Genomic DNA, 25,973 nt, shown 5'->3' on the forward strand with positions numbered 1-25,973 from the left:
CTTTGGGATCAGACCAAACTTACAAAACAAAAAAAGATATGAAAAGAAGAATTCCACATTTAGACCTTGATAATATTCCAAGGACAAAATCTTCTTAAAGGGGATGGATTGTAATTGTTTATATTGTATTATGTATAATGTATGATGTAATAATGAATATGCAATATGTATAGGAAGCATGTTTAAGTGTATTTATGTAGAAAGTACAATGTTATAATGGAAAAAAATTGGATTTTTTTTGTGTATTTGCATGCAACTTGGAAAGTACAATCTCAACTGAAAAAAAAAAGTTTGTGTATTTGTATGCAACTTGGAAAGTATGATACTATAATTGGAAAAAAAGTGTGTATTTGTATGCAACTTGGAAAGTATAATGTTATAATGGAAAAAATATAAAAAATAGTTAGTACTTTACAAACTATTTATTTTTTCATTTTTTTTCCATTATAGCATTGTAGTTTCCAAATTACATACAAGTACAAATTTTTTTTTTCATTTTTCATTTTTTTCCCATTATAGCATTATAGTAATGCTTGTTTCAAAGAAGTAGGTTATGATATGTTTAAATGTTTATTAAAAGTATAATTAATCTAATATTTAATGTTAAATAGGACATCACTGGAATCGAAGCATTTCATAAGGCTAATACCAATCAACAAGGGGTATTTAGTAGTCTTGAAGTCGAGCAACAATACGTAAGTGGTTAATTTATATTTTCATATAAGTGTTTATATCGTCAAGGGGTATTTAGTAATCTAATTTTTAAGGTGTTTATCATTTTTTGAAAATACAGTTGGCTTTACTCCATAAGATCAATCAACAAACTCAATCTTCTTCTAAAGCTAGCGGTCTAACATCAAGGGTGATATAAAATATTTTTTTGAAAGAATATTGGGTGTTCGACGCGAACATATCAAAGGCATTAGCCGTAAACCTCCTACGATTGTATCTATGTATGATCAGGAACAACCGATGACACAACAACCACCATAATCACAAGTAATTAATATTAGTTTAAGTTGAAAAGTATAAAGCTATAATGGAAAAACAAAAAAGTAGGATTTTATAATGATATGTTGGTAATTTTTTGTTTAGTATATATAGTTCAATGCTATAATGGAAAGTAGAATGCTATAATAATATGTTGATATGTTGGTATTTTGTATTTTGGTAATTTTTGGAAAGTACTATGCTATAATGAAAAAATGAAAAAAGTACAATGCTATAATGTATATGCAATATTGTGTATCATATAATTTGGTTATAGTTTGATATATTAATATTTTCTAGTTTGGTAATTTTTTGGAAAGTACAATGCTATAATGGAAAAATGAAAAAAAGTACAATGCTATAATGTATATGCAATATTATGTATGATGTATGTTTAAGTATTTCTTATTTTGGTAATTTTTGGAAATTACAATGCTATTATGATATGTTGGTAATATATTTTGTTTTGTTTGTAGTTGGAGATGCTAAAAACAATACTAAATGACCCGACCTATTCTGTAACACTGGAAGACTAGTTTCGCTCATTGCCGCCACGAAATGATAACGAAGGAAACGATGGAAGTGATGAGGAGTAGTAACTACTTTTTTAGGATTTTATGAAATTTTTTGTTTAAGTTAATATTTTGGATATATTACACTTTGTTTGGATGAATATTTTGGACCGGTTGTGTATCGATTAATATTTCTGCAAAAAATAAGTTTTGTAGCAGTTTTTATGCATTAATATTGTTTCTTACAATTTGAATGTTAAATAAAAAAATATATATATTTTAGCAGCGACACGTAAGTATTAGCGGCGACAAGTAATTAATAATAACAGAAGGTAGCATTAGCGGCGACAGCTTGAGCATTTGCAGCGAGGCAACAACGATGACCTTTTTCTGGACGACAGGACGCCGCTAATACTTTTAGCGGCGATATGGACACTCTTTTGCGGCAACGCCTATCGCCGTTACCTTAATTTCTTGTAGTGTATCTTCCTAGCTAGCATTTGAATTACTGTTTTCCTTTTGAAAAATTAAATATCTTTTTATTTATCTTCCTATCATATGAAATAATGACAAATGTCTTAACTATAATCAATTTTATAAAAATATGATGTTTGTCACAATTTCATATGGATAAAAAGAAAACTAAAAAAAAATATACATTAAAATAGTTAGTTTTAAAATCTTTTAACTTTCCTATCATAAAGCCATTGACAAGAACATGTTGAACATGTTGCTTTCAGGTTAATCAGATAGGTATCTATGGCGCAAAAAAAGTCTTCTTCCATCACAAAATAATAAAAAGGTATTTATTAATCAGATAAGGCTCTCGTTATATAAAGCCGCTGACAAAAACAATAAAAAAGTCTTCCTGACTTCCCTCATCCCAAAGCAACTTGATTGTTAATAAGTACCTTACTATAATTTAATATATATACAAAAATAGAAGAAAATCAAAAGATCTTATTGATAACAATTAACAACTAACGTCCACTGATGTTTTGAGTCATAATACGATATGAAGCATGCATGCACAAAGAATCTAATTATTAGATTTGGAATTCATGCACTCATGTAAAACACATAAGAAAACTAACAAAATTTAGAATTCATGCACTCATTTAAAACACATAATTAGAAAACTAACAAAAGGCAAGAAGCTCAGGGTCACTTTGAACAACTTCCAAATCACGCTTTCCCAAACACACGAGCACTTCAATACCATCCCTGTTTGGAGCATCCATCATAATAAAGCTATTCTTCCTTAGATCTCCAGCCATGGTTGCTTTAACAGGCTTTCCCCACCCAAAATCAATCTCATACGCAGAATACCCACACAAGCTTGAACAAAGATAAACACTATCAAATCCTCTTTGTAGTTCTTCTAAAGGAATTCCCAAAAGATAACCAAAAGCAGTTTGGATATTGGGTAGGCCTTGAAGTTTCATCTTTTGCTTCCTGAACTCATTGATGAATGACTCCGGCTTCATTTCACTTACAATATCAATAACCATGAAGAAGTTTCCGATGATCTTTTCAGGCAACTTTTCCATTAGTCTTCCTCTTATGTTTATTTGATGACCAACACCGATGGGTTTGAAATCAGAGCCTGAATTGTTCTTAGTAGCCGCTGTCACCGCAGACTTATAAAGCAGCCATGTCAAAACTTCAACACGAGTAGGGTTCGTGATGGGTTGTCCAGATTCTTCACTCATGGCTTTGATTTTGAGTTTAAGCTCGTTTATCTTTGCGTTAGGGAACATAAAACTCTTTGTAACGCATTCATCGGATCCAAGAGAAAGCCCTTTAAAATTTATATTCGTGTGTTCTAAAGGAATAAACTTTGGGTCGTCGTTCTCGTTGGGAAGCAGTTCATGCTTCTGCTCTCTGGAACAAAACTGTGTCGTTTTAGCCCAGTCTTTTAGAAAATGAGTGAAACTGCTTCCATCTGCTAACTTGTGGGACAACGACATTGCCACTGCGACTCCTCCACATTCAAAATGGTTGATTTGAACAGCCAACGGGATCACTCCGTTGCTTTGAAGATCATCGTCATCTGGACGATTGGATCTTTCATTTACGAGACCATGTGGAAAGAATTGATCGAGATCTCGATGCAGTGAGTTTTTAAGGAAATCAGAGAGCGTGCTATCAATGGAAGCTTCAAGGAACTCAGCTCCATGGTCGTTGCAATCTACAAAGGTTGGTGCCACCTTTGTGTGTCTACCAGCAAAAGGGTAATACTTGGTTAAAGTTTCAGATAGCGACTTCTTCAAGGTAAGTGTTTTGTCATGGGAACTTGGATAAAGGCCAGTGTTTGGATAGAATGTAACAAACGGGATGAACGTGTTCACCATGGCTTGATCGATAATTGAAAGATTGTACGTTTTGAGATGAGAAGGGGTCGGAGAAGAAGGTTTGATGATGTCTTTTGAGACGATTGTGTGAAGCTGCCTTCTACCAAATCTTATCAGGCTACCAAGCATTGTCATCTTCACACAATGAGAAAGGGCTTATTTTGATGATCTGAATTTGCATCTTAGTATTTCACTTCTTATATGCCCATCATTTGTTTATTTAAATCGATAAGATAATACAGCCAGCCGCGCACGATACTCGTTTCCCACCATCGAGATTTAATGATCGTATTTTTTATACATATATTAGCTGTGGTCTATGGATTTGAGTGCTCTCGTATCTTCTATTCATTTAATTATTCTATTATTATTTTGTTATATGTATTTCAATTCTTTTGTGTTTCTTATATTATTACATTACACGTTTTTTAGTATAATCACATATTATATTAAACTAGGAGAAAGCCATGCTCGCGGCGTGGAGTAGTACGGGGTAGTACAAAATATCAAGAAGATTTTGTTTTCTTGATTTTTGTCTATATGTTTTACTTTGTATCGTCTGGATCATTGGTTTAAATATGGTGTTGGTTTATACTAGTATTTTAATAAATTTGTTAACATTTACTTCTTTTGTACACGTTAGATAATGGTGTAATGGTGTAAGCAAGATGGTAGTAATAGTTGTTGTAACTTTCCTTTACAAAAAATTACAATGTGAGACTTATCTTACATCGGTGGAAAATGAAATTTTTTTCCATCTTATATGTTTTATCTCATTCATTTAATCAAATGGATCAAATAATGAGTTAAGCATATTAGGTTTGGGTTGTGGTATTGGACTAGTCTAATTGGACTCAAAATAGGCTAATATCAAGAAAATATTTAACGGTCAAAAGATGAGCCTTGGGAAAGAGGTTACCTGCTCAAGGAAAAGACCTCTAGATGATGGACTAAATGATACCATTCCAGACAGAAGTTTACAATCAAACGAAGAGAGTTCTTCTAAGGTTCAAGAAAAGAACTTAGAACCCAAAAGAAGCAAACGGGGAAAAATTGTCAAAGATTTTGGACCTGATTACATGACCTTTGTAGTGAATAATGAACTCCAAACATGTAAGGAAGCTATGGACTCTTCTGAAGCTCCTTATTGGAAAGAGGCAATCAAAAGTGAGACTGACTCCATTGTGCAGAATAATACTTGAAAATTGGTAGATTTGCCACCTGAGCAAAAACCAATTAGGCACAAATGGATATTCAAGAAGAAGTATAGACTTTATGGTACCATTGAGAAGTACAAAGCTCGTTTAGTAGCTAAAAGGTATCGTCAAAAAGAGGGTCAAGACTTTTTTGACACATATTCATCTGTTACAAGAATTACATCAATTTGCACATTAGTCGCAATTGCAGCCATTCATAATTTGGAATACACCAAATGGATGTGAAAACTGCATTCTTGTATGGTGAACTAGATGAAGAGATATATATGAATCAACCTGAAGGGTTCGTGGTTAAAGGTCAAGAAAACAAAGTCTGTAAGTTAGTTAGATCACTTTTTGGACTAAAACAGGCTCCAAATCAATGGCATGAGAAGTTTGACAACACTTTACTCTCTAATGGATTTAGAATTAATGAATGTGATAAATGTGTTTATGTCAAACAATACAAGAATGATTGTGTTATCATATGCTTGTATGTTGATGATATGCTTATAATAGGTACTAATTTGGATCTAATCAATCAAACCAAGAAAATGCTACACTCCTCCTTTTCCATGAAGGACTTGGGAGTAGTAGATGTGATCCTTGGAGTAAGAGTTCAAAGGAGGCCAGATGTTTATACTCTTACTCAGTCCCATTATATTGAGAGTATACTCAAGAAGTTTGGACACTATGATGACAAGCCGGTTGTCACTCCATTTGATGCTTCTAGTCATATAAAGAAGAATAAAGGTGATAGTGTAGCTCAGTTAGAATATACTCAAGTTCTTGGTAGCTTAATGTATATTATGAATTGTACAAGACCAGACTTAGCATATAGTGTAAGTAGATTGAGTCGCTGCTCCCATAATCCTGAGAAAGATCATTGGTATGCATTAGTGAGAGTGCTTAGATATTTAAAGCATACAATGAATTATGGATTGCATTACACGAGATATCCCTTGTTCTTGAAGGGTATTGTGATGTAAATTGGATTTCCAATACTTCAGAGGCAAAATCCACAAGTGGATATGTGTTCACTCTTGGTGGAGCTACTATCTCTTGGAAATCATCTAAGCAAACTGTGAATACTCGTTCTTCAATGAAAGCAGAGTTTGTTGCTTTAGACAAAGCTGCCAAAGAAGCTGAATGGCTTAAAAGCTTCCTAGAAGGTATTCCTCTGTGGCCTCAACCTGTTACTGCCATTGGCATACATTGTGATAGTATGGCTGCTCTTACTAGAGCACAAAGTCATATATACAATGGCAAGTCGAGACACATTAGGCGCAAACATATTACAATAAGAGACTTGTTGAAGAATGGAATCATTTCCATTAGTTACATAAAGTCAAAGGAAAATATAGTTGATCCCTTGGCAAAAGGCCTTAGTAGAGAGCAAGTTCTCTTCACATCGAGGGGAATGGGCTTAAAGCCAACACAATGAGTCACCACCTGGCGGAAACCTGACCTAGCAACATTGGAGAGCCCATGGTCTAGGTTCAATAGGACAACTAGTTAGGGAAGACTCAAAGAAGCACTAACACAAATGTATGCTCACTCCTATGATATTTATTTTGTGTTTTTCCGTTGATGATACATGGATGAATTCTTTATTCTTAATAATGTTGATAGCTTTTATAGTGGAATAGTATGGATTGTTCTAGATTAGCATTACTTATGTGAGATGGATGTGAGGTCGCATCACTGGGAGCTGATATAGCTTAGCTCTCTAAAAGTCTCTTGAAGAAAGGATTGTTGACAACCGAAATGAACACAACAGTCAGCAATGATCTATGCTTAGATATGATATGTATGATACTTCTTGTTTTTTATTCTACTGTAAAAAGTGGTTAGTTCAAGACTCTAGTTCACTACCTACAAAGTAGATCCAAGTGGTAACCACTATGAAAGGTTCAAGTTTTACAACACCTATTCAGATGCATGTCATATCTTACTTCCCTTATTTGAATATCAAAGTTCTCTTATTTTCTATTCAAATGTGGGGTATTCTTAGAGTTTGAATAGAAAATGTGGGGTATTGTTGGAACTTTGCCTTACAAAAAATTACAATGGGAGACTTATCCCACATTGGTGGAAGAGGAAACCTTTTCCCACCTTCTATGTCTTGTCCCACTCATTTAATCAAATGGATCAAGTAATGGGTTAAGCATATTGGGTTTGGGTTGTGGTGTTGGACTAGCCTAATTGGACTCAAAATAAGCTAATATCAAGAAAATATTTAATGGTCAAAAGATGGGCCTTGGGGCTCTTGGGGTCTTCCTGATTAATTAAATATTTTTTAATTACAAAATTAATTTTTATTTTTATTAAATTCGTACTTACTGAATGACAGGTATGTTGGGAGTTATTTTCGGTTTTGGTAGTTTCTAACTGTCATAATCAATACGTATAAATACATGTTTTCTGTCATTTATGGAGGGTTACAGAGATTATCACCACAAATTCTCTTACAATTCCGTTTTTCTCTGAAGATGAAGGAGACATAGAAATTTCGACAGATTCAAGATCACTTCTTAGATTGATTGTTGTATCCTCTAGATAGATCCCCACCAGGGAAATTTCTGTCTTAGGATACTACAATTTGCAGGCCTAAATCTACATAATTTCGTATTTGTGTTTCTGTAAACATCAACATTCAAGTATGTTTTCTGTAAACTAATTCTTGTAAATTACATATATTTGAATTTCATTTGTTTTATTTCTATTAGTTTTTTTGATTGTATACTTATGTCATAACAATAGTAAGCAAACGTTTTAGACGGAAAAAGTTTCATATTTGGTACCTTAGTGAAACGTAGTACATAGAACATGTAAACGTAGTTGATTTATCTAGTTCATACAGATCGTTTCATTGATTTCTTCTTTAACTGCGTTGATCATAATCTTTATTTTTGAGTTGAAGAGTTCCTCACTGTTAAGAATTTGTGTTGACACTGTGTAGTTGAGGAAGTGTGGTCTATCTGACATTGTTTAACGTAAGTAAATAGAAATGGAATCGTTGCCTTCATTTTGTTCGTCTTATTCACTATTACATTTGTATGTTAATTTGGTGTTTTGGATAAAATATTAACTCCATATCCTATTTAATTGGAGTTGTCTATGTCTATAATACGGAAGCACGTTAATAAGATTTATATGCAGGGCCGGACCTAAGGGTGTGCAAGGTGTGCAGTCGCACAAGGCCCCGGAAAAAATAGGACCCAGATTTAATAAAAATTATATATTATTTTAATAGTAAATTTAATTTAGTAAATCATCATCATAAGTTTCAAGTTTCACCTATCTAACTTTGATAAATTCACATTTGGTTTCTTTTAATGAATTTAATTATTATTTTTCCTCATGCAATTCATCACCCCTTTATTATATATATATATATATATATATATATATATATATATATATATATATATATATATATATATATATATATATATGGGCCCATATTTTATTTTTCGCGCAGGGCCTTTAAAATGAATGGACCGGCCCTGTTTATACGCATGGTAGTGTTTTTTGTTTGGTTTTTCAGACATGTCTATCATAATTTACATATACGTAATTAGTTACAAGTGTCAAAATTGTGGAAATTGTAACAACAAAAACCAATAAGTCTGTTACTCTGCGAAACGTGCGTGTTGTGATGATGATGATGTCTAGTCAGGCTGTGTCATTATATACAAATGTGGTACGGTTTGTAATGTGCAGTGGTGAAAAAAAATGCAAGTTATGTTTTAAATGAATCTTCAAATGTGAGGGTTCTTCCAACCTTTGACTGATGTGGATTTGATGATGATGTAAGATACACATCACTAGTGTTGGAGGTGACTTCAATTTGGGTAGCTGGTGTCGTTGGTGCTACAGATTGGGAGGTAGTAATTCCTTCGACATCGGTGACAACAAACCGAATGTTATTTGTGGTAGAGTTTTTCATCATTTGAACAACCATTTTTAGAAAAACCTTTGTACTTAGTAATGTTAGGTGGTAATTTTTTTCTGTTATTGTGCTCGTTTTCTTGTATGTGCTTGTCCGATGTTGTACCAGTCAGTTTTTGCATAGCATTGTCGGACAAAGTTACATTCATTGAGTCACTAGAATCGGCGATGGTTGCTAAAAGTTTGTAATTGTATATATAGTATTCAAAATGGCGGATGTTAAAATAAAGTTAAAGTTTTCAGTATTTGTATGGATGCAGTTACTCTCACATAGTTTGGACTATCAATTGTTCCATCTGAGGTACAAAACCAAGTAGTTCCTTGTTTCAGTGTTGGTCTTTTGCACTTTGGACAGAGCACCTGATACTAGGTATCTACAAAGCTAAAATGTACTATGGACGCCATTACAGTGAAGTTTTCTCCTGCAATTAAAATTATTGTGGTATATGTGTAGTAAGTACAAGTTGAAGTATGCAATAATGTATGAGGTGTGCACCAACATATCGGGGTGAGCTTTTCTTTTCATGTCAAATGGTGATATTGTAGGACCTTGTATTGTAGTTGAAAGAGTTGGATTGTTCGTGTAGCTGCAAATATTTTGAATCAGTCATTATAAATGTTTATCATAAGGGAGAGTAATGTATATGTTTGACGTACGTTTCTAGTAGTTTCTTTATTTATGGAATTTGTGGGTTAGTGTAAACATGACTTGCACTCGTTGTTCCAAGCATCAATGTGCCTGTAAGGTTAAAGTGTTTTAGGGGTATGGTTAAATTTGTTTACGTATTTCAATGGGCTACTTTTTTTCTCTGAGATGGTGTTGTGTTGTGTGTTGTGACATCCCCAAAATCACAGCCAGAAAAGACCGATTTCATTTATGCTTTTTAAAATAATTTTAGAGTAAATCCTTTTGATTTAAAAGAGTTGCAGAATTTGTTCCCAAAACAAAATATGATAAAATAATATTTATCAAAGCATTTCATCAAGAGATGCATTTTTCATTATATAATCAAAACTCGGGATATCATGTTCCGATACAGACCATAAAGCATAAACGATAACATTACAAGTCATTCAACAAATATATACATATACAGACTTGTAAACAAAACAACTTGATGATTCAACCATCTTATGCCCTCGCGCCACTACTTGTAATACGAATAAACTGAGTAGGTCTGGCCTAGGAGCCTGGTGAGCATATAGGGTTTTCAACCCACAATAAATAATTATATTTAATTTCACCAACCAACAATAACCTGATTACCCATTCCCGTTATCCTCACTTTATGTCCCTAAAACAACATCTATCTCAAGGGACCTAATCTAGGATTTTCATCGGGACGGACATTATTGCTAAGGGGTTTCCTCAACAATAGATATCCTAAAGGCAACCAAGAGGGGGATAGAGTACACCGGTGAACACATCGTTCACAACACCTACAGGTTATGAACCTGCTAGCATTCCACAGGACTGTCTAGAAAGAGTCTGTGGTCGTTATGCATACTCCGCTGAATAACTAGATTAACAACAACAACATCAAGGCCTCTCATCTATTTATCACACAATAACTATCTACCCATGTTCTACGCAACATATTAGTAGATAAAAATATATATTTTTATACATAGTTTAAAACATGTATAGCATTCTCATTCAATACATATTCCAAACAACAGATGAGGCACACCCACATAACACTTATTTCATAGAGAATAAATCAGATCTATGAGATAGAGGAAAGTGAATATACATTCACACATATAAAAACAAAATATACACATAACACGTATATCGTATAAAATACTTCATAGTTATGCGTTAGAAGAAAGTAACTAAACACTCACTTGATCAGAAGATGATCGGACAACACTACGACTTGCAGAAGTAGTATTCTTCAGTAGATCTGGAAGATCTTCACAAAAACCGGGCTTCTCACGAGCAGAGCTTCGGCACGGGAATTGCACTTCTCGGGATCTTCGGGGCTTCGGGAATTGCTTCGGGGCTCGGGATTGATACCGGGGCTTCGGGGGTACTTCTTTGCATGTAAATCGATGCAATACAGGTGAGAGATGAGAGAATGAGCAACCAAACTCGGTTGGCCATTCAAATCTATTTATAGGGCAAAACTGGCCCTTGCCACGTTGTGGCACCTTTTTCCACGTCGTGGGATTGGTCGTCACTGCATGCGTTATCGTAAGTTGCATCTGAGGGACTCCCAGAGGTGTCAGAAGACTGTCCACGTCGTGGCACTGCTTGCCACGTCGTGGTATCTGACAGTTTTGGGGTTTCGCGCCCCGAACTTCAGAAATTCATAACTTTCGTATACGAACTCCGTTTTCGATGTTCTTTATATCGACGCGAAGGTGAGATTATGATCTACAACTCTTGTTTAGACTCCATTGGATAATTTTGATTTGATTTTTAATATATTATAAGTATATTACTTATATATTATTTTAGTAGGCCGGGACAGGAAAACTCTGTTCGAAATTCATAACTCCTTCATCTGAACTCCGTTTTCGTCTGTCTTTTTATCGTTGGACTACTATCAATGAGATATTCAATTCTCATTTAGAAATTTTTGGCTAAATATCAGTCGATCTCTATTTTGAGTATTCGGGCTGCATACCGCTAAGTCGAAACTTCGAAAAATCATAACTTCCTCATACGAAGTCAGATTTGGGCGTTCTTTTCATGCACGCTCTCGGTTTAAGGAACTCTACAAAATTCGTTTAGATCACTAAGGCTAAATATCGCACTAACGTAAATTTCACTTTTTACGTCATTCAGCGTTGCCGGTTCTGTCGCGAAACTTCGACAGGTCATAACTTCTTCGTTATAACTCGGATTTCGGCATTCTTTATGATGGGTTTTAGTCATAAGAACATCCTATGTGCTCATACAAACCCTAATGCTTGGATCTAGGTTTCTCTATTGTACATGCAGTTTATCCAAGACTATAAACCCTAGATCTAGCATATTATAATCAATAAAACATATAATTAGGGTTTAGATCATACCTTGATGGTTATGCAGCAATAACAATCTCAAATCCTTATTGTATTGCCTTTAGAAAGCTTAGAGTCACAATTGTCACTCCTCTAATGGTTCACAAACACCAAGAGCAAGAGGATGAAGAAGGGAAGAGAAGGAGGCTGCCCAAAACATGTGGAAACCCTAGAAGGAAGCTTGTCCACGTTTTTGGGGCATAAGGGCTCTTTAAATAGTGAGGCTATTAGGGTTATCTAACAAGGAAACCCTAATTTGGATGCTTAAGCCCTAAGCAACCCATGGACTCCTTTCCTTAAAGGCCTTGGACGATTTCTAATGGGTTTCCCCATAGAATTCGTCCACTCCTTAATATAAGGCAATCCATAGCCCAAATTGCAATTATCTTATAATTACAATTCCAGTCCCTTAAGTTTAATTAATCTCTTTTAGTCACAAACTTAATTCTTATTAATTCTTGACTAATATTAATTAAACAATATGATTTCTCCTTTAATATATTATTCTCATAATATATTAATAAATCATATTTAATCCTTTCTCTCCATAATTCATCCTATCAAGTTGCTTTGGTGAAGGCAACCCAAAAGGTGTTGGATTAGTGTCTAAGTCCATAACTATTTTGGTATGTACCTGACCCGATTATGAGCATGGTCCTTTTGGGTTGCCTTCACCATAGCAATATGTAGGATGATTTAAGGAGAGAAAGGTTTAAATATGATTTATTAATATATTATGAGAATAATATATTAAAGGAGAAATCATATTGTTTAATTAATATTAGTCAAGAATTAATTGATAATTAATTTTGTGGCTAAAAGGGATTAATTAAACTTAGGGGACTGAAGTTGTAATTATAAGATAATTATAATTGGGCTATGGATCACCTAATAATATATAGGTTGGACGAATTCTATGGGAAGCCCATTAGAAATCGTCCAAGGGATATGTTTAAGGAGTCCATGGGCTGCTTAGGGCCTAAGCAGTCATATTAGGGTTTCCTAGTTGTAAACCCTAATAGCCTACATGTATATAAAGGGCCCCTATGCCCCAAAAACGTGGACAAGTCTTCCATTAGGGTTTCCAGCCGTTTTTGGGCAGCCTCTCTTCTTCTCCTCTTCATCCAAGTTGCATATGGTGTTTGTGACTCCATTACTAAGCTTTCTAAGGCCAATCCAAGCCAGGAATTGATTGTTATTGCTATATAACAATCAAAGGTAATTCTATAAACCCTAATTCAGTTTATAATATGTTAGATCTAAGTTTATTAGTCTTGGATTCAAAGCATGTAAAATAGAGAAACCTAGATCCAAGCATTAGGGTTTGTATGAGCACATAGGAATGTTTCTTATGCATAAAACCCATCAGTGGTATCATAGCCATTTGGTTTTTTTTCAATTAGCTTTATTCAAATGTATGAACTTGACATATTAGGGTTTATGGCTAATAAACCCTGGAGGCTTGATTTTTTAAATTAGGGTTTTTAAACCCTAGATTTCGAAATTTTTGGTAAGATTTCCTAAACCTTTTTCTTTGGCCCCAAGATTTCGATTTTAGGGTTGTCTAACCCTAGAATTTCGAAATTGCCTCTTTCCCCATGATTAGATCCTAAATTTTAGGGATTTGGATATTGCCATATCTTGTAATTATTCTTTAAATGTTTAAATTTGGTAATTAAAGATTTTGAATATCCCATCCCATAATTTTGAATTCTAGGGGATTTAAGGGATTAGGTTAAATTAATTGTTTAATTTAAAAGATATCCTTACCAAAATAAAAGATAATTGTCAAATTAATTAGATAATCATTGCCTTATGTGATAAACTTGATTTATTTGAATTATTTGATAGATTATCTTGCAAGAAATTAAATTAGGTCATATTTAGATAATTACTAATTAATTGGTTAATTATTATTATTAGTATTTTGATCTAGAATGTTCTTGCTTATGTTTTGAAAAGTTTCAAAACTTGCCCTCAAGTTTTGGAATTTAAATTGTTTGATTAAAATGTTTAATTTTGAAAAAGTCTAAATTCTAAAATCCTAATTTTGAAAAAGTTCAAATTACATCCTTATGGTTTTATTAAATTAATTAAAGTGCATAATTAAAGGTGATTTAATAAACCCATAAAGTTTCTGGTTTACATTTAATTAAATTAAAAGTATAATTTACTAAGTTAAACCACCTAGTATTTTAAAAGTGTAAAATACACTCTATACTATATATAACATTAAAAGTCTAATATTATATATGTATGAGTAACCAGTCAGTCTTACCGTTAGTAGGCCTCATTCACGAAGCTGGTCTATAAGGGGTGTTTAAGGAAATTGCCTATAAAATGGGGATTGAATGGGTATCCACTCTTACCCACCGCACTCTTGACTAGTGGAGGGTCATTAGCCGAACGGGTAGGATAGGACAGAAACCTTCCATTATAAGTATAATGAAGTACAAAGTAACTAAATGCTTTTTCAAATTCCCAAATCATAGTTACTTTAGGCAAAATGTGAAATTGTATGCTAACCTATGGAATTACACTTCGTACCCTTGTCAAACGTTAGTGGAGCGTGTGTGGTTAACCGGCACACTAATTTAGGGATGACATTGGTAGCGAAGGGTGACTCGATGTTTGTCATAGATCAATGGAGCGTGTGTGGCTAACCGGCACATTGATTAGGTGATTGTAGCATTGGGTGCACCACGTGATTCGTATGGTTATTCACACCTTGTTTGTGATCCTCGGCATCCCAGTCACAAATAGTAGGGCATAATCGAGATTAAACATGCCATTGAAAAGTTCAATGAATCTCAAAAGATCTAGGAGTTTCAATTCATTTAAAACTTAATCTTCCTTTTCGTTTTTCATGGTGGAAATTGGTAAATCGTCATTTACCTACCTTCAAATATTCTGCAACTAGATTACGGCATCCCTCTTCTAGGTTTTAGAGTATTGTGTTGGATCCTAGCTTGATGTTTCATTTGGGTGTTACATCAAGAATTCTAATCAACATAACTTGAATTTTCTCCCGTTTTGTAGATGTCTGAATCTTACAATGGTCTTCCCAAATCCCATGGAACAAGTTTTCCGAATGAAGATGACGTTCCGAGATACGATCAAGGAAATGAGAGTCATGCTTCACTTCCTCCACCTCCTCCAATTGTTCTCCCTGACCCACAAGTTCAAAGGCTTGAAAAGTTCAAGCTCACTCAAGCCCTTTTGGCAAGAAAACACGAAGATGGGAAACCTGTGTGTGCGCACGTCTTAGAGATGAAAACACACATTGATAGGTTAAACATGTTGGGTGTCGAGATTTCAAGTGAGTTGGCTGTTGACTGGGTTCTTCAGTCACTTCCTGAATCACATAGTGATTTCGTTAGAGAGTACTATATGATGGACCACGACGTGACCCTTATTGATCTCACCTATTTGCTTATAGTTGCTGAATCAGCAATGATTTGGCGTGCTAATCAAGCAAATTTGTCTGGTGAATCAAACTCCCAAACTTCAATGGACACTGGCAACATTGGAAGTCCAGAAAGAACTAAGTCTGTGATTGTCCGATGTGTTGTGCCAAAGGAGTCCATTTGCTTTTATTGCCAAGAGAAGGGGCATTGGAGACGAAGTTGCCCTAACTACCTGAGAGATCTAAGAGATGGGAGAGTCAGGAAGTATGGCTCTGCTTCAGGTAAAATCCATTATCTAACTCTTTTAAGTTCCTATTCTAGATTCTTAATACATGATGTAATAAGATTACATTTTGATGTTTTGTAGGATCAAAGAAAAGCGAGGAAGCTTAAGGGAAGAAGTGAGCTGAATCTAATCGTGATGAAATGGATTTCGATCGCATTACTTGAAGAATGGATTCTTGAGCTACTACTTGGAGTTAGAATAGATTGTTAAGAAATATGTAATAACATAGTTTTTCAATTGAATTGCATTGTAAGGACAAAATTTTTCCGTAATAAAATGAATTTTGATTTTATCTTATTTATTTATCCTTGCAATGGCATGTATGAAAAATTGATGTTCGAATGTTTCTATTATTAGCAATAATGGATTTGATTCTTAATTATGTTATTTGTGGACATATCAAAAGTTTACCAAATAGGGAGAGTTTCTCATCGCCCAAGTTTCAATTGGACAGAAACTTGGAATCATGCAATGTGTATTGTATGATGAATGAAAAACTTTCACATTTGGGAAACTTAGACTAATTCTTTGACAAAGTGTCAATTGAAGGACTAGGAGATCGAGTACACTAGGTCGTACATTGATCAAGTCTACCACAAGAGTGACAAAGATATTCGTCATGATTTACTAAAGTTTAGTAAATATGGTTATACTTATAAGATTGAGTATAATTCTGAGTTAACTGAAATAGTTTCAATCAATAGCAGAACGAATAAGAAGAATCAGGAAGGCAGAAAGATAAAAGTTTCTCCATTCTAAGAAGAAGGGAGAGTACCTTTTATTGTGTTTTATGATGAAGTCTTAATGATTAAGAACCATATCTCAATTGATCCTCTAAGCGAGTCTTAGTGCATTTGCATGTCTAAGAAGAGGAATCGAGAATTATAGAAATGGTTAAATCAAAGAGCCAATCATACTTCGTTCCAATATCAAGTCTTAGAGTCATACTCCAAGATTGTGACATTGAGTGACAAGTCTTAAGTAGGTTTATAACACTCATCAAATGTGGAATTTGGAAATGTTTTCTTATTCTTGCACATTTGAAATTGGTAAGTTATGCTGTCTTGGATAAGACAAAGACCAACTAGGACCAATTATGTGAAGTGTTTTGTCTTGATAAGAACTACACTAACTCTTGAATATTTGCTTTGTCAAGAAATGTTTCTTGACAAGAGAATCTTATATGTCAAGGAGTCAGTGGGACTCTTAATGGTCTTGAAAGGTTTCAAGAACAAATCAAGAATATACCTTATCGATCATCACTAGCACACGACTTGAGGTTTACAACCTATCGTGCTGACATTATTTTGTTTTTGTGCCATTCCAATTGAGTTAATTGCGTATGTGAGTTCTATGAGTTCTCATTTGAATGCATAATAGAGCCTTAGTCGATGGAAAGTACATTGATATGTAAGGACAAGTTACTAAACTACTAGGAAGACATGGTGGGCACTCGTGTTACCATAAGGCAAGAAATCAAGATTAAGAAAGTTCAGTCCATATGAGTTTGGATTTGTCGCAAACCTTGGTTTTGGCAAATTCACATGGATAGGAACTCATACACCATAAAATCTAAGTGTCATAAGATTCCCTCCTTCATGAAAATGATTGTGAGGAAATGCTTTCACTAAGAGAAATCTTAAGAAGATAGCAATTGTGAAAATTGTATTCTCAAATTCGATTATGGTTACGGCATCCCTTTCCATAGTTCGAATTATGAGATTTGGCAATTAGTTTCAACATTTGGAACTTAGTAACATAAGTTCTGAATTGTTTAAACACACATATGAGCTATCTAAGACAAAGGTGTATAAGGTTAAGAAGCCTAGATAAAGGCTTATCGAAGCATCTGGTATTAGAAATATGAATTTCAGAAATTCAATAGGCATTGTTTTCTGAAAGTTCATTTGTTTTCTGAATACATGTCAAAGCTAGTGGGAGCATAAGTGTTATGCTTATATGATAATAATCATCATGATAGTGGGAGCATAAGTGTTATGCTTGTATGATTATTATGGCGAGTATTGCAAGTTAGCAATATTAATTATAGAAAAATAAAGATTCAATTTGCAAAGTTGCATGGGTTGAAAAGTTGTTTTAATATAATTAAGGGAGAGAATATTATACTTCATTTCAAAATCTAAAGCTTAGATTGAGAAATTTTAACATTTTCAGTCAAAGGATACATTGTGTGTTCTTAAAATTCGATTATGATTACGGCATCCCTCTTCATAGTTCGAATTGTGAGAACATGACACATAAAATATTATGGCAAAAGATTGGTAAAGTATCATATCTTTATGTAAGACATTATGCATCGTGTCCCATACGCTTCGGGTATAGGATCGATTGCAAATGCTATAATATTTACCATTCTAAAATTTTTCAAATGTCTAGCACATTAAGAGGGAAAAAGGACTAGAATGGATTTTAACTAAAATTATTAAACAACTATCAAAGGACGATCCAAAGTTCGCTGAGGATTGATCGCTTGCGAGTAGTTGGAAGTATGGTATTGGATGGACCATATCGACATTATTATGAATAGATAAGACTCTATTAAGAATGAGCAGTCATATGGCAAATGTGGAAATGTTTCCATATTGGGAGTTGGATATTGAGATTCTGTGTCTAGATTAGAAAACTTTATGCAAGAAGGATATTCAAAGGAATGTACTTTGAATGTGAGACTTCACGTCTATGGAATTGTCTTGTAACAATTTCTAAGAAAGTACTTTGTAATTTCATTAGCCAAGTCTTGGTGACTTTTGTGCTATGACTTTACGAAAGGATCGTTGCGTAAAATATTAGAATCTAGCATATTCTAGTAGTGGAAGAACCTTGTGTTCTTACACTAATAATGGGGATTGAGGAATTGTGAAATGAGAATCATTGGAAAAGTTTTCAATTGTTCTATTTCACAAAGCATGGACCATAGGAAACAAAGTGTGCATGCTTAGAGCATGGGACAATTGTTGTTGTAATTCAAGTAATGAGTTGATTATTCGAAACATTAAATGATAAATAATGAGTGATCAATATGGTGGATAAATAGAAATGTTTTATTTACTCTCACAAGTTTGGGGCCATATAGGATTAAGTATTATTGTCATGTTTCAGTTTGCATGTTTTGACTTCCAGAATAACTAGGTTATTCAAACATCCACAGTCGGTCATACGTTGGGAGTAGGTATGAATAAAGACTGTCATGAATCTGTCTGTAGATTGTCTGAAGCGTTGAGACATGGCACAAGTTTGCTGCAGAATTCATGAGTGCTTTGATAAGATTAGAGTATTGGATTAAACCCACGCTCACTTGGATCACTTCATGGATTTATCACGAGTGATTAGTGAGACGATAATATTGTATATTCTTGAAACCGAGACGTGTGAGTTGTTATTTGTTGGTCGGTTACACATTGATAATAAGTAAACGCACCAGTAACTTGGTGTTATAAAACTTATCGTTGTGTGTGATTCGATCAATAAATGGAAGCGAGCATTTGAGTCGAAGTTTATCCATTCCTTTTACCCAAAGTGGGATAAAAGCGATATCTATGGGCCTCTCGATGATTTAGTGATGAAACCTAAGAGCTTGGCCAAGCCGAGACTAAGTTGATGTGTTCAATTGTAGTCTGTTGTCAGTCGTCATAAATCGGAAGTCGGGAAATAGTATAGAGAGAATGATTGAAATTCATGTCTTATGTCTATACGATATCTTGACATGGAGGAATATATAATCCCTTATCTAGAGGACACGCTATCTGATAAGATCAGAGTTGACAGCGGCTTTTGAAAGCTACGATTGCTGATCAGGTTTTGAAGTCGTACGGAAAATAGTTATTAGACTTATCCAAGTGGGAGACTGTTGGATTAGTGTCTAAGTCCATAACTATTTTGGTATGTACTTGACCCGATTATGAGCATGGTCCTTTTGGGTTGCCTTCACCATAGCAATATGTAGGATGATTTAAGGAGAGAAAGGTTTAAATATGATTTATTAATATATTATGAGAATAATATATTAAAGGAGAAATCATATTGTTTAATTAATATTAGTCAAGAATTAATTGATAATTAATTTTGTGGCTAAAAGGGATTAATTAAACTTAGGGGACTGAAATTGTAATTATAAGATAATTATAATTGGGCTATGGATCACCTAATAATATATAGGTTGGACGAATTCTATGGGAAGCCCATTAGAAATCGTCCAAGGGATATGTTTAAGGAGTCCATGGGCTGCTTAGGGCCTAAGCAGTCATATTAGGGTTTCCTAGTTGTAAACCCTAATAGCCTACATGTATATAAAGGGCCCCTATGCCCCAAAAACGTGGACAAGTCTTCCATTAGGGTTTCCAGCCGTTTTTGGGCAGCCTCTCTTCTTCTCCTCTTCATCCAAGTTGCATATGGTGTTTGTGACTCCATTAGAGGTGCAGCACTTGAGGCACTAAGCTTTCTAAGGCCAATCCAAGCCAGGAATTGATTGTTATTGCTATATAACAATCAAAGGTAATTCTATAAACCCTAATTCAGTTTATAATATGTTAGATCTAAGTTTATTAGTCTTGGATTCAAAGCATGTAAAATAGAGAAACCTAGATCCAAGCATTAGGGTTTGTATGAGCACATAGGAATGTTTCTTATGCATAAAACCCATCAAAATGACCATGCACCATCAGGTCAAGTACATACCAAAATAGTTATGGACTTAGACACTAATCCAACAGTCTCCCACTTGGATAAGTCTAATAACTATTATGTGTATGACTTCAGATCCTGATCTGCAATCGTAGCTTTCTAAAGCCGCTGTCAACTCCGATCCTATCAGATACGCGTGTCCTTTAGATAAGGGATCATATATTCCTCCATTCTAGATATCGTATAAGACATGATTTCTAATCATTCTCTCTGTACTATTTCTCGACTTCCGATTTATGAAGACTGACTAATTAAACAAATCAAAATAGCCCTAGCTCGGCCGAGCATTTACGTTTGTCATCACTAAATCATCGAGGGGCCCAAAGATATCTCTTTTATCCTACTTTGAATAAAAGGAACGGATAAACTTTGATTCAATGCTTGCTTTCACTTACTCACCGAATCACACACAACAATATGTTTTATGACACCAAGTTACTGGTGCGTTTACATATTATCAATGTGCAACTGATTTGCAAGATACAACTCACACATCTCGGTTTCAAGAATATAAGATGTTATCGTCTCACCAATCACTTGTGATACAATTCATGGAGTGATCCAAGTGAGTGTGGGTTTAATCCAATGCTCAAATTATATTCATAAGCACTCATGAACGTTGCAGCAAACATTTGCTTATGTCTAATACTCTTTAGACAATCCACACACCAATTAGGGGTGCAAACGAGTCAAGCTACTCGCGAGCTACTCGAGATCGGCTCGTAAAAAGCTCGACTCGAAATCGATTTTAAATGAGCCCGAGCCGAGCTCGAGCTTAATATTAAGCTCGTTTATTAAACAAGCTCGAGCTCGAGCCTATGTAACTAAGCTCGATTAGGCTCGTGAGCCTAAACGAGCCTTTATAAAATATAATTTATTATTATTTTCATATATTAAAATAAAAACATATTTGGGAAATTATGGATTTCGAGTATTAGTAAACGAGCTTCTTAACAAGCTTGAGCCGAGCTTAAGCTTATTTAGGCACATCAAACGAAAAATGAGTTGAGCCCGAGCCCAAGCCGAGCTTGTATAATTCTTTACGAGCTCGAGCCGACCTTAGTAAAAGAAAGCTCGAATCGAGCCGAGCTCGAGCTCGAGCCTCGTATAACTTAAACGAGCCCGAGCCGAGCCTGACCAGGCTCGGGCTCGGCTCGGCTCATTTGCACCCCTAACACCAATTCACGACAGTCTTTATTCATACCTACTTCCAACATATGAACGACTGTGGCCCGTTCGAATAATTTGACTGTTCTTAACCAATTAAATTATTCAGGAAGTCAAAACATGCAAAGTGAAACACAAGGATAATACTAATTCCATATGGCCTCAAACCTTTGAACATAAATAAAACACCTTTCATTTATCACCATATCGATTACTCATTATTTGTTGTTTCGGGTAATCAACTTTTTACTTGAATTATTACAACACTTGTCCCATGCTCTTAGCATGCACACAATGTTTACCTATGGTTCTTACTTTGTGAAATAGATCAAATGAACACATTTCCAATCATACTCATTTCACAACTCCTAATCCTTTTTCACAAGTGAAAGAATATCAAATTCTTGCTACTTATGGAATATGCTAGATTCTAACATTTTATGCAATGATCCTTTCGTAATGTCATAGCATAAAAGTCACAATGACTATTGCTAATGATATTACAAAGTCCTTTATCGGAGATTGTTACAAGACAATTCCTTAGATGTGATGTCTCTCACTCAAAGTACATTCCTTTGAACATCCTTTTGCATAAAAGTTTCTAATCTAGACATGGATTTTCAATATTTAATTCCCAATATGGACACGTTTCCATATTTTTTCATATGACAACTCATTCTTAATAGAATCTTTTCTATTCATATTAATGTTGATATGGTCCATCCAATATCATGCTTCCAACTACTCACAAGCAACCAATCCTCGGCGAACTTTGGATTGTCCTTTGATAGTTGTTTAATTATCTTAGTCAAAACCGATTATTGTCCTTTTTCCCTCTAAATGTGCTAGACATTTGGAAAATTTTAGAATGATCAAATATTATAGCATTTGCAATCGATCCTATACCCGAAGCGTATGAGACACGATGCATAATGCCTTACACAAAGATTTGATACTTTATCAATCTTCTACGATAATATTTTATGTGATACGTTCTCAAAATTCAAACTATAAAGAGGAATGCCGTAATCATAATCGAAATTTGAGAACACACTATGTATCCTTGACTAAATTTATTAACATTCCACAACCTAAGCCTTTAGATTTGAAATGAAGCATAATATCCTTTCCCTTAATTATAGCAAAACAACTTTTCAACTCTTGCAACTTTGCAAAGTATAACTATTGTTTTTCTATAATTAATAATGCTAACTTGCAATACTTTCCATAATAATCATACAATCATAACATTTATGCTCCCACTATCATGATTATTATTATAAAACATAACACTTATGCTCCCACTAGCTTTGACATGTATTCAGAAACAACTTAACTTTCAGAAAAACAATACCTATTGAATTTCTTAAGTTCATGTTTCTAATACCTAATGCTTTGATAATCCTTTATCTAAGCTTATACACCTTTCCTTTAGATAGCTCATATGTGTGTCTAAACAATTTAGACTAATTGCTAAATCTCACAATTCGAATCATGGAAAGGGATACCGTAACCATAATTGAATTCGAGAATTCAATTTCACAATCACTATCTTCTTAAAATCTCACTTAGTGAAAGTATTTCCTCACAGTCATTCTTGTGAAGGAGGTAATCTTATGACACTTAGATTTTAATGGTGTATGTGTTCCTATCCATGTGAATTTGTCAAAACCAAAGTTTACGACAAATTCAAACTCATATGGACCGAACTTCCTTAATCTTGACTTCTTGCCTTATGGTAACACAGCTGCCCACCATGTCTTCCAAGTAGTTAAGCAACTCATCCTTTCCTATCAATGTACTTTCCATTGATCAAGGTGCCTGCCTTTTATGCGTTCAAATGAGAACTCATAGACCTCTCATGCATAATTAACTCAATTGGGATGGCACAGAAACAAAATAGTGTCAACACGATAGGTTGTAAACCTCAACTCGTGTGCTAGTGATGATCAATAAGGTCTATTTTGATTTGTTCTTGAAACCTTTCAAGACCATTAAGACTCCCACTGACTCCTAGACATATAAGATTCTTTTGCCAATAAACATTTCTTGACAAACAAATATTCAAGAGTTAGTGTAGTTTTATCAAAACACTTCATAAATTGGTCCTAGTTGGTCTTTGTCTTATCCAAGACATCACAACTTTCCACATTTGATGAATACTTTTCACTCAATGTCACAATCTTAACTCTAAGACTTGTTTTGGAACGAAGTATGATTGACTTCTTGATTTAACCATTTCTTCAATTCTTGATTCATCTTTTTAGACATACAATTGTACTAAGACTCACTTAGAGGATCAATTGAGATATGGTTCTTAATCGTTAAGACCTATCATAAAGCATAAAAGGTACTCTCCCTTTTTCTTAGAATGGAGAAACTTTTATCTTTCTGCCTACTTGATTCTTCTTATTCGTTCTGCTATTGATTTAAACTTTTTCAATCAATTCAGAATTACACTTAATCTTGTAAGTATGATCATATTTACTAAACCTTTAGCAAGTCATGACGAATATCTTTGTTACTCTTATTGTGGACTTGATCAACACGCAACTTTGTGTACTCGATCTCCTAGTCCTTCACTTGACACTTTGTCAAGGAATCAGTCTAACCAAATATGAAATTTCTCATTCATCATGCAACCAAGTCGCATGATTCCAAGTTTCTGTCCAATTGAAACTTGGGCGATGAGAAACTTTCCTTATTTGGTAAATTTTCGACATATCCATAATTAAGAATCAAATCCATTATTGCTAATAATAGAAACATTCAAACATCAATTTTTCATACACGCCATTGCAAGGATAAATAATATAAAGTCAAAATTTATTTTATTGCGGAAACAATTTGTCCTTACAATGCAATTCTTTGAAAAACTATGCTAATGCATCTTTCTTAGCAATCTAATTCTAACTCTAAGTAGTAGCTCAAGAATCTAATCTTCAAGCAATGCGATCAAAATCCATTCCTTCACGGTTAGATTCTGCTCACTTCTTCCCTTAAGCTTCCTTTCTTTTCTTTGATCCTACAAAACATCAATTGTAATCTTATCACATTATGTATTAAGAATCTAGAATAGAAGCTTGAAAGAGTTAGTCAATGGATTTTACCTAAATCAGAGCCATACGTTTTGACTCTCCCATCTCTTAGATCTCTTAGGTAAATAGGGCAGCTTCGTCTCCAATGCCCCTTTTCTTGGCAATAAAAGCAAATTGACTCTTTTGGAACAGGACATGGAACTACTTTAGACAATGCCTTTCTCTTATGATCAAACTTTTCGATCATAGCATGTCTTTCGTTGCCATTGTCTATATCCATAGAGGTCTTGAAGGTAGATTCACCAATCAACTTTGCTTTTTTATTGCGCCAAACCATTGCAGATTCAGCAACAATAAGCATATAGGTGAGATCTATAAGGGTCACGTCACAGTTCATCATATAGTACTCTCTTACGAACTCATGATATGAGTTAGGAAGTGACTGAAGAACCCAATCAACAGCCACCTCCTCACAGACAACGGATCCCAACATTCTTAACCTATTAATGTGTGACATCATCCCTAGGACGTGTGCACACACCGACTCTCCTTCTTTATGTTTACTTGCCAAAAGGGCTTGAGTGAGCTTGAACTTTTCAAGCCTTCGAACTTGTGGGTTAGGGAGGATAATTGGAGGAGGTGGAGGAAGAGAAGCATGATCTCTTGTTCCTCAATCGAATCGTGGAATATCATCTTCATGTGGAATGCTTGTTCCACGTGATTTGGGGAGACCATAGTTGTCGTACTTTGACATCTACAAAACGGGAGAAAACGAATTCAAGTTAGTTGATCGATTGAGTCCTTAGTAAATCACCCAAATGAGATACTAAGGCTAGGACCCAACACAATACTCTACAACCTAGAAAAGGGATGTCGTAATCTAGTTGCAGAATATTTGAAGGTAAGTGAATGACGATTCACTAATTTCCACCATGAAAAATGAAAAAGAAATTTAAGTTTTAAATTTATGAAAACTCCTAGATCCTATGAGATTCATTGGACATTTCAATGGCATGTTTAAATCTCGATATGCCCCTCTAGTTTGTGACTGGGATGCCGAGGATCATAAAGCGGGTGTGAATAACCATGCAAACTTACATGGTGCCCTCACATGTTACGGTCACCTATCCGATGTGCTGGTGAACCACACACGCTCCACCGAACTATGGCAAACATTGAGTCACCCTTTGCTACCTTTGCTTAGAACCATTTAGTGTGCCGGTTAACCACACACGCTCCACTAACGTCTTCGCAAGGGCACAAAGTGTAATTTCATGGAATTGCATCAATTCACTTTCGCCTAAGTAACTAAGATTGGGAATTTGTAAAACATTTAGTTACTTTTGTACTTCATTA

The 25,973-nt window shown here is 34.6% G+C and overlaps 1 protein-coding gene across 1 annotated transcript; it reads right to left on the reverse strand.

The window, feature by feature from the left end:
• Window positions 1–2,444: 2,444 nt before the first annotated feature.
• Window positions 2,445–4,105, reverse strand: LOC111907921 (acyltransferase Pun1). Its single transcript, XM_023903728.3, has one exon. The coding sequence runs from the start codon at window positions 3,989–3,991 to the stop codon at window positions 2,642–2,644; it is 1,350 nt and encodes a 449-aa protein (XP_023759496.1). The 5' UTR covers window positions 3,992–4,105; the 3' UTR covers window positions 2,445–2,641.
• Between the last annotated feature and the right edge of the window lie 21,868 nt (window positions 4,106–25,973).

The sequence above is a fragment of the Lactuca sativa genome, chromosome 4, assembly GCF_002870075.4.
Source record: "Lactuca sativa cultivar Salinas chromosome 4, Lsat_Salinas_v11, whole genome shotgun sequence".
NCBI lineage: Eukaryota > Viridiplantae > Streptophyta > Magnoliopsida > Asterales > Asteraceae > Lactuca > Lactuca sativa.

Excerpts from the sequence above, each read along its gene's own strand:
- LOC111907921 (XM_023903728.3), bottom strand. The coding sequence starts at position 3,991 with ATGACAATGCTTGGTAGCCTGATAAGATTTGGTAGAAGGCAGCTTCAC.